This window comes from Nematolebias whitei, chromosome 5 (genome assembly GCF_014905685.2).
Source record: "Nematolebias whitei isolate Nwh7 chromosome 5, NemWhi1, whole genome shotgun sequence".
Taxonomy (NCBI): Eukaryota; Metazoa; Chordata; class Actinopteri; order Cyprinodontiformes; family Rivulidae; genus Nematolebias; species Nematolebias whitei.
Genome location: NC_056502.1, coordinates 24,732,150 through 24,742,066, shown reverse-complemented (window position 1 = coordinate 24,742,066; position 9,917 = coordinate 24,732,150). Strand labels below are relative to the sequence as shown.

The 9,917-nt window shown below is 43.8% G+C and overlaps 1 protein-coding gene across 1 annotated transcript in view; it reads left to right on the top strand.

Moving 5' to 3' along the window:
* The first annotated feature begins 661 nt into the window (after positions 1 to 661).
* The window catches only part of arid1aa (AT rich interactive domain 1Aa (SWI-like)), a 23,510-nt gene continuing 14,254 nt past the window's right edge, over positions 662 to 9,917 (top strand). The window contains exons 1-5 of the mRNA XM_037676388.1: positions 662 to 1,800; positions 5,960 to 6,178; positions 6,271 to 6,864; positions 6,950 to 7,045; positions 8,754 to 8,994. Of these exons, the coding sequence (XP_037532316.1) occupies positions 910 to 1,800; positions 5,960 to 6,178; positions 6,271 to 6,864; positions 6,950 to 7,045; positions 8,754 to 8,994 (2,041 nt within the window). The 5' untranslated portion in view covers positions 662 to 909. The remainder of the gene's footprint in view (positions 1,801 to 5,959; positions 6,179 to 6,270; positions 6,865 to 6,949; positions 7,046 to 8,753; positions 8,995 to 9,917) is intronic.

Below are 9,917 nucleotides of genomic sequence, written 5' to 3'. Positions count from 1 at the left end.
TTAAGAGACTGAGCTGAATACAGCACCTCAGACTGAGGAAGTCTCTCGGATGAGAGACGAAACGTTTCTACATTTTTTTGTTGTTTTGTTTTTTTTGAATGTCCAGAGGACCAGATTTAACATTTTTAGCTCATAGTATGTTTGGTGAATGACTCTCAGCTACTACCACACCAATCAATAATGATAGCTCTGCAATATGGACAGAGTTATAGTTATTTTTTATTGGCTAAGGTCACATAGCTGTGGCAGCCATCTTGAGTTGGGGTGACTCCAATATGAGTTGTGACTGCGCTCAGAGTGTGTACTCCGGCTGATAGTCAGCTACTACCACACCAAAATGTAGCTACATTTCTGTCAGATTTGTAGAGTTATAGCCTTTTATGTGTCTCCCAGGGTCAGGTAACTGTGGGGGCCATCTTGAATTGGGTTGTCTACAAAACGCAATCAGTTGTTTTTGCTACAGCTTCAAAACGAAAGACGAGGAGAAACATATTCGCCCTTTCGCCTCCGGCGGCGGGCAAAAAAAAAAAAAAGAAAAAGCTCCGGTCCGCATGAAGAGCGGAGCCGCTCCGGGTTTTGCGGCCGTCCGTGCGGCTCGGTAAAATGGCTGTATGTAGCGGAGCCTCGTGCTGGTTGGGTTAGCTCCCTGCGCCTCAACCCGGGCTCAGTAACTCAACTCCCACAACAATTTCTGTCGCTTCTCTACGCATTGTATGGAACCTCCATCATCTCTCTAACCCAATCTACGGAGCCGGAACCGGCGGGATGGCAGCCGGATTCGGTCCGGAATAAGGGTGTGGGAATGAATCGACACAAGGATTAATGGTTCTAAACAATTATTTATATTCAATGCTAGCTTTTGATTGTGACTGACTCGCCGAGAGAGGGAGAGAGAGGTGGGGGGGTAATATGGCCGCTCAGGTCGCCACTCTGAACACTAGCCCGCCTTCTGAACTTAAAAAGCCGGATCGAGAGCCCAAGGACGATTCGGTTCCGGGAGAGAAGCAGTCCGACAAAAAGCAGCCGGGTTTGGACAGCGGCTCGCCGGGCCGTGGGGAGCTGCAGGACGGAGCCGACGGTGGAAATGCAGGGGGAGGAGGGGAACCTGAGATGAAGAACGGGAATGGGAACCCGCCCAGGGTTAATAATAATACCCCGAATGACTCAGTCGGACCGGAGGGAAACAACCATCCCGGTTTTGTTCATCACCACGGTCCCGCTTTTCCTCCTCCTTCGTACGGGTACAGCCAGCACTACGGTCGGCCCGCTTTTCATCAATATGGCGGACAACAAAGCCCTGGCATGGCAGCTGCTTCTGCGGGTCCGGGCGTGCAGTCGAGCAACATGATGGACCCGTATCAACCCAATTCACACGAGCATGGCTTCTCAAACCACCAGTTTAACAATTACAACCAGTTCCCGAACAGGACTCCGTACCCCGGCCAGGCGTACGGCATGAACTCCCCTCGCAGCGCTCAGGCGCCGACAGCTGGGGGGCAGCCAGCTAAGCAACAACCACCACCGGGAGGACCCACGGCGATGGCTGGATCTTACAATAACCAGAGATACAACATCGGGAACCCTCAACCAACATCCACGCCGACACTCAACAAGCTCCTAACTTCGCCCAGCTCCACGCGGGGGTATCCGAACTACCCGTCGAGCGACTACGGCAGCCAGGAAGGAGCTAGCAAGGGGCCAGCGGAGTACGGAGGGAGCAACCCGGCCTGGCAACAAAGAAGCCATCACCCGTCGCCTATGAGCCCGGGAAGTTCTGGGCAACCGCTCGCAAGAAGCCAGGTAGGAACATTTTGTCACTAAAACAAGAACCGTGGCGTGTTTCCTTCCCTCCTGCTAGCTAGTTGTGAACGTAGCAGGCCAGCCATTGTCTGACACTAGTTCGCAAAGACTCTAAAATGGCTGCCTGTCGTGTGTATTTTTCCTCTTTACAACATACCACCGAAAAGATGGTGCTTTTAGTGCGTTTGACGGCGTGTAGCCGAGCACGAGCGGCGCTTGGGTAAGGTACACGTCGATAAAAGGACGTTCGGGCAGCTAAAGGCCCTAAGTTTTGAAGAAAGGGTCGAGAATTGGTGCTCGTTTTCCTGTTTGCTCGCTGCTCCGTTCAGACGCTGAATTTACGTGAAATTTCGTTCTAGCTGTTTCGTGTAGCCACGGATGTGTTGTCACTTATATCTCGTTTGGACTTGTTTTTTTTGTTTTTTGTTGTTTTTTCCGTCTTTTTGGGGCTGTTTTGTAAGACGGAAGAAGGAACGCGTTGTGTGCCGAATGAACCGACGCGGTTAGATACATTGACCCGAGCGCGTCCGGTTTAATTAAATTGTTTAAATTGTTTTTTTCTTCCCCATCCTCCCTGGGATAAGTCGCACGAAGGTCGCGCATTCTTCCGTTGTGCTTGGATATGAATTCGGTGTGTTTGCTTGTGGCGTGAGGCCGAGCTGTTCGCAGTGCCCGCAGAGCAGCAGCCATCTCTCCGGATGAGCTCGCAGGCTGCGGACTGCAGTTTGCAGTGGGATTTGAATTGTGGAGGTAAAATCCTCCTGTCAAAGCCAGGAGATAGTTGGTCTTGGGTTGACACGCCAGCTGAGATCTGATTGGCTCCTCACCCTGCCTGCTCATGGCCATTTATAATTACATGTGATGCAAGGCAACAGTTGCTGATAAGGACAGTGCATTAGCTCATCACAGGGTCACCAGAGGTATTTCTGCTTTACAGCTTTTCTCACTTCCACTATTTTCCTCTCAAAAGTCATCAGCACCTGGGGATAATGGCTCGTTTTTGTGTGTGTTCAATAAGGCGTTTTTTGTTGTTTTTAATTTACAGCGCCTGCATCATTGGCTCGGGCCACTGTGCAAGACTTGACATGTTTGTGCATTGTACAACAAACACGAACAGCATTGGTGCAGTCACATGTTCACAACACAACGATTTATACCGTCTGTTCAGAAACTCGGAATAGAATTCAAAATTTTACTTCGAACCTACAAAGCCCTCAACAACCTAGCTCCATCTTATGTTACAGATCTTATTGTTCCATATTTTCCCAACAGAGCACTTTGCGCTCAGACCGCAGGCTTACTTGCGGTTCCTAGAGTTTCCAAGAGCAGAATGGGAGGAAGATCTTCCAGTTATCAGGCTCCTCTCTTGTGGAACCTACTTCCAGTTTCTGTCCATGAGGCTGACACATTGTCCAGTTTTAAGACTGGGATTAAGACTTTACTTTTTGATAAATCCTATAGTTGGGGTTGGCTTGTTATGCTGCCATAGGCTTAGACTACTAGAGGACAAGTTGACTTTTTTTTGTTTTTTTTTGTTACAGTTGATACATTTTCATTTGATACTATTTCTGTCTTAACATGTGATTCTCAACCTGCCATTGTGTATCTGTTCCTCCTTCCTGTTCCTCTCAAACCCAGCCAGTCGAAGCAGATGGCCGCTTGTCCTGAGCCTGATTCTGCTGAAGGTTTCTTCCTCATGAGGGAGTTTTTCTTTTCCACGGTCGCCTTCATGCTTGCTCAAGATGAGAGTTCTGCAGTGAAGTTAAATTCAAAGCAGTCTTCCTCAGATAAATGATGTTATTAACTTATTTTATATATAAGTGTTTCTGTGTAGCCACGAGATGACTTCTGTTGTGACTTGGCACTATATAAATAAACTGAATTGAAAAAGGGTTGTGAGCGCAATCGTCCGGGTAGATAACAACAAACGAAGGTTAAGTCGTCATCTGGACCAGTTTCTTTAGTGAAAAACATTTCGTCCCTCATCCAGAGGACTTGCTCAGTAACCACATCTGTCCCATGGTAGCCTTCACTGACTGAGGAAGTCTTCTGGATGGGGGACGAAACATTTCTCACTTAAAGAAACTGGTCCAGTTGACATGATTTAACCTTTTTTTGTTGTTGAATTGAATTATTTATCTAAAGATCCAACAGATTGCTTTGAGTTGACGAGTTTGACTTGACATGTTTACTCATTGTACAACAAAAATCAACATAACATTAGTACAGTCGTATGTTCACAACACAGTAATTTATACCATCTGTTATTAAAGTGCCATGTACATAAGCTTTAAAGCTCCCTATTGATTTTTTGCTAAATACGTGAGTCCTGTATCTTTGCAGCTTTGAAGTAGAACATGCAAATTATATACAAAACGTGTCGCAAGTGGGAGTAGCATGCTACGCTATTGGTAGCAGTAAGTCACAAAACAGTTATAATTTGCAAGAAAAATAGAATGGAGATCAAGGAATTTTGATTTAATGCTCAAGAAAACCTTTGGAGCTCTTTATCTCAGCTGTACGTCACAGAAGCATCATTCAGCGTTTAAACAGGTCACAGGAAGTTGGATTTTAAACGTCCAAACTGGCATTTTGATGCCTTTTATGGTTTTTACACCATCATGGTGTAAGTTTTATGATGTTTTGCAGACCTTTTCACAGAACTAACAGTTAATGTTAAACACATATTTCGAGATGTCTACATTTTAAAATTGTGCAACCTAGTGTATCTATCTAATCCAGTGTGATTATAGGAATTTCTTTTTTAAGTCCAACTAGAATGCAAAATCAAGCTTACACAAATTCAGATGTACTTTCTCAAACTATTCTCTTGAGACAGCTGTTGAAGACTCTGTTTTCTCTTCAGAACTGAAAATTAATTGTCTTTGATGTTCCAGCTCTACACGAAACACTAGAACCATCAAAATTCACATCCATCAGTCTTCTGCTGCTCACAGTTTAATATCTGGCTAATAATTACTCGCAGCAACTGTGGCTTACTTGTCAGTTGGCGTTCATTAACTTGGCAGTCAGGGAGTGAGAGACAAAGTGTGGTTAGTTACCATGGTGGCAACTGGCTTTAGCATTAAAGTTTCTGTTGAACTTTGCACTTCATATAGGGTTTTAAATAATTTTCTTTGTATTGCTACAGACGTATGTTGGAGTTGTACACAGTAGCTGCATAAGCACAACTTTTCTATGATATTGTTTTTTGTATTTTATCTTTTAAATTTCCCCCAAAAATGACAGATTTTCTCATTCCTTACACTGTACTCAACTCAGTCTTGAGCTTCTGTCTAGGAGGGTGTGTGGCCGTTGTCTGGTATGAAAACACAAGTTTGACTGTAAAGAAACCCCTTCCAACACCCCCCCCCCCCCAAGCCAATCAGAAAACAGTCCAGTCTCTCACCCACCAAGGGAGTCTCCTCTCTGTCTTATGCAGATTAGCCATGTGCTGAGCCTATTTATTTCACCTCATTATCTTGGATTTACAGTCTGACACGAGGCATTTTGCGCTCCATTTGCATATTAGGCTGTTGGGGAGCAAGGATGCTCCTCTCAGCAGAAGTACACGTGTGAGAAATTATAAGGAATAACCCAAAAGGTCATTTTGAGTTTTTACGGGGATGACTTTTGCATGTGCTGGGAGTTATTCTGTGTTTGTAAGCTCTTATACATTTCTTGATTTTCTCTGTCTCTCTAGCTGTTGTTAAAATACTTCCATCTTTTCTGGTGTCATTCATTCAAAGCCAAACTACCGTCTCTTTAGGGGGAAAATACTTGGACCAGGTTCAAAACGAGCACAGCTGGGATATGTTTAGGATTGGGCAGACTGCCCTCTATTTGAAAGTAGATATATATAGCTCTGTTGACTTCCGAAACTACGGCAAAGTAAAAAGAAAAAAAATCTTGGTAATGACCGTGGGAAATGAGGTGTGGGGGGAGGCACAATTTGTCCATTCATTGAAATGTGTTTTTAGTTCTGAAAAAGTTGTGCGCTACAGCGAAGTGTTTTAAAGCCTTTGAACTTAATGATCTAATGGGTTAGTAATGTGTCAGGAATTTGTTTAACTAGGTTAAACAAATTTGTGTAGATCCTATTTTTTTTTTTTTGTAGTTGTTAAATTTCTTTCTTTCTTTTGTGTCTTGGCTTGCCCAGCCTTCAGGTCCCATGGATCCAATGGGAAAAATGAGAGGTCAGCCATATGGAGTAGGCAGTCCATACAGTCAGCAGTCACAGCAGGGGCCTCCTGCAGGTCCTCAACCTGGACCAGGGTACTCAGGCCAGGGTTATGGCCCTCCAGGGCCCCAACGATACCCAGTGGGAATGCAGGGACGTACCCCTGGAAGCATGGGTACTATGCCCTATGGGCCACAGGTATTTGATCTTATCCAGAATTTCTCTTATTTTTTTGTTGTTGTTTGTTTGTTTCATGTCAAGTCTGAATGTCTTCTTTATCTTCTGTGCAGATGGGGACATATGGACAGCAGGGACCAGGGGGGTATGGTTCTCAGGGCCAGGCACAGTATTACAACCAGCCAGGCCAGGCTCCACATCCCAGTCAACAACAATCCCTTTACCCTCAGCCCACACCTGGACAACCAGGCAGGCAATCTCCTTACCAAGGGCAGTCCCACCCTCCAACTTCAGCTCCACACAACCAAGGAGGACCACCCTATCAGCAGCCTCACATACCCCCACAGTCCCAGGGACCACTACCAGGCCCATCACAAGGGCCTCCTCAGTCCCAGTCATCCTACTCTCAAGCATCAGCCCCACAGTCCAGCCAGTCTCCTTACACCCAGCAGCAGGGGCCTCCCAGTCAGGCCCCGCAGCAGCCAAGTTCTCAGCCGCCCCCTGGACCACAAGGCCAATCCAGCTACCCAGGATCTACACAGGGTCCTCTGCAACCCCCCTCGCAGCAGCAGGCACAGTCTCATTCGCAGCAGCCACCGGGACACAGTCAGCATCCTCAGGGCCAGCCTGCAGTTTACCCACAAAACGCTCAGCAACAGCAAGCACAGCAGTCACCTTATCAGCGTTTTCCTCCTCCTCCTCAGCAGGTACTTCCCTCAGTCAAAGATCATTTTCTTCCTCCTGTATGCATTCTTTTTTTAATATGTTTAATTCTGTGGTGTTTCTTTTTAGGAGTTATCCCAGGACTCGTTTCAGACAAATACCCCTCCATCCACACAACCCAAATCTGGCCCAGAGGACAGCCAGGGCCGCCCATCCAGCCTTCCGGTCAGTAGTCACTGCTGGGACATAAAGACGCTTGTTATCTCAGTGTGTCCGCTTTGAATGTGAGACAACTGGTCTCAGACTGATTATTTTTGCTGTGTTATACAGAATGTGTTAATTTTATTACTTTTTAAGACTGTCAGCTCAACATTTTTAAGCTTTTTAGTTTTAAATTCCATTTTAAAAGCTTTTCTTTTACCATTTGCTCAATGTGACTGATGTACGTCATGCTTTGCAATAATTTCCGTCTTTGCTACTGCACATCTGTGGTAGTTGAGGCACAGCTGTGTGGTTGATGCTTGTGGCAATGCTGTGTATGAGGCAAAAAAGGCCTATTTGAAATTATTTGTTTTTCTAGGCAGATTGAACTCATTTGTGACGTTTTATGATTCACAGATTCTGACGGTCAGCATAAATTAATGCCAATAGTTAATTGGGATATCGTGCAAGCAAATGATTGTTAACCAGTTTCTGAATTGAAGCTCAGCTAAAGTTGTAGGATGTTCTAACATCAACATTTCTTTTTAGTCATCAGAGAATGTAAACGTACATAAAGGAAGTCTCGGTTCAGACCAACTTTGTGTCAGACACCAAACTTTGACCTGGAGTTGAAGGAATATTGAAGCATACTTAAAGAGAGAATTCAGACATTTTGAAGTAGGGTTCTGTGGAAATGTTCTAATGAATATCTTACCTGCTGTAGATAGCTTTTTGAATGACTTCAGTTTGAAGTGTTTAATTCTGACATGACTGATGAGCTAATCACTATTCAGAGCAACGCTGAGACCAAAGTGGATTGTTGCCGTATTCTAATAATCTCAACTTCAACATGTATTTGTTCATGCAAACACTGATTCAAAAACCTTTTAGAACATTTACCCCATCATCATTTACACATTTAAATGGTTAAAAATCCTGCAGGTAATGTGAAAGGGGCAGTCGTGTAGGACATGGCGAAGCTGCAAGTCAGGCTGGTATAAACCTTGAGGAGAGAGTGCGATTTTCACGTGTGTTCAGTTGAATTAAAAGGAGCGACGCTCTTTATTTTTATAGCGCAGAATGGTATTATTGGTGTAACGCTAGTTGATGTAAACATTTATTAAAAACAAAAGTTTTTGAGGTTAGAGTTGCAACAACTGACTTTGGTTTTGGCTCTGCTCAGACTAGTCTTTAGCTCGTCAATCTGTCAGAATTTAACACTTTTCTATTTTTTATTTGATTTTTTATAAATAGTTATGTACAACAGGTAAGATAAGTGTCAGAACGCCACTTTAAAAAGATTTGAGCTTTATTTGTTTGCTTGTTTTATGATATAAGCATGTTGGAAAATTCGTCCATTACATCTGAGAGGATTTTTGAGTGACTTGTGTTTGTGTATTGAGATCACGTGGCAGAGCCGCTGCTTCATGCTGACTCTGCTGCTTACATTCTACAAACCTTTGTAACCATGACAACCCCTACCAATAATGCACACTCACTTTCTCTGTGGAAAAGATAAATAAGGACAAAGGCCTCCAGGGATACTTGTGTGTGCACGAGTGTGTGTAGTATTTGAGTCTGTGCCACTCATGTCTTAACATAGAGTTAGGTAAATTAAAACGGTTCAACTTGCACAAATAGTGATTCTTTTAGAATCGTATCTTGACCTTTTCCCCAGCCTTTTATTCCTTTTGTTTACTCAGTTGCTGTATTTTCCTGTTGCTCTTTCCAGGACCTGTCCGGGTCCATTGATGACCTGCCCACAGGTACAGAGGGCGCCCTGAGTCCCGGTGTCAGCACGTCGGGTGTGTCGAGCAGCCAGGGTGAGCAGAGTAATCCCGCTCAATCGCCCTTCTCGCCTCATACATCCCCCCACCTGCCAGGCATTCGAGGGCCCTCGCCTTCCCCGGCTGGCTCCCCTGCTAGTGCTAGCACACCCCGCGCAGGACCGCTGTCACCTGCTAACATGCCAGGTGAGTCGATACCTCACAGGGGAGGCAAAACATGCAACAGTAGATCTGGGCGATATGGACCCAATATATTATTTTGATGTTTTTAGCTAAACGGCATTATGGAATGTATATCTCTATATCTAAATATAGGAAATCAATACTGAGATATTCATTCAACCTAAATAAAGGTTTAGTGTCTCAGTATTTATTTCCTCTCGTAAACTTCTAACACAAAGACACTTCTGACTCAAAGCTACAAGTCCCGAATGTCACACAAGCACTTTTATTAACATACAGCTGTAGATGTACATAAGAAAGGGCTAAAAAACCAACTGTTGGTAGATATTTAATAATTTCCTGCTGCATAACAAACAAGACTCACAGTTGTGCAATTAAAATGTGGAGGTGTCGGCCGGCAGTGTGAGAGGTGGAGCACAAACAAATGAAGAGAAAAGAAAGGGAAACTGCTAAGTGTCATTTATAAGGTAACATATGCTATATTTATTATATTATACACTATATGTATTATATATTACAGTATTAAATATGATCTTTTATGAAATTATATGGAGATATATTTTTAAATTGCCTAGTCCCATTTAACAGGTTTTGTCTTGGTTGAATAATTTTCTCAGCGACTGGTTCCTTAACGTGGATCAGTGTCGTGTCGTAGCAACTTATTTCAGTTCAGTCGTTCAGTTAGTCAACACTAAACTACTTAAAAAAATATAACAACTTGTCAGACTTTAATTAAGAGTACCTGAGTAGGGCTGTTGTAAACAATTATTTTAGTAATCGCGTAACCTATCATTGATTCTGGTGATTACTCAAGTAATCGAAAACATTTGTCAGGTTCTGCAGTAATTACTCATTTTATGAGTAATAAAAATACATGAAAATGAACATTTAAGTAAACAACCCATTTCATTCTTCATATATATATA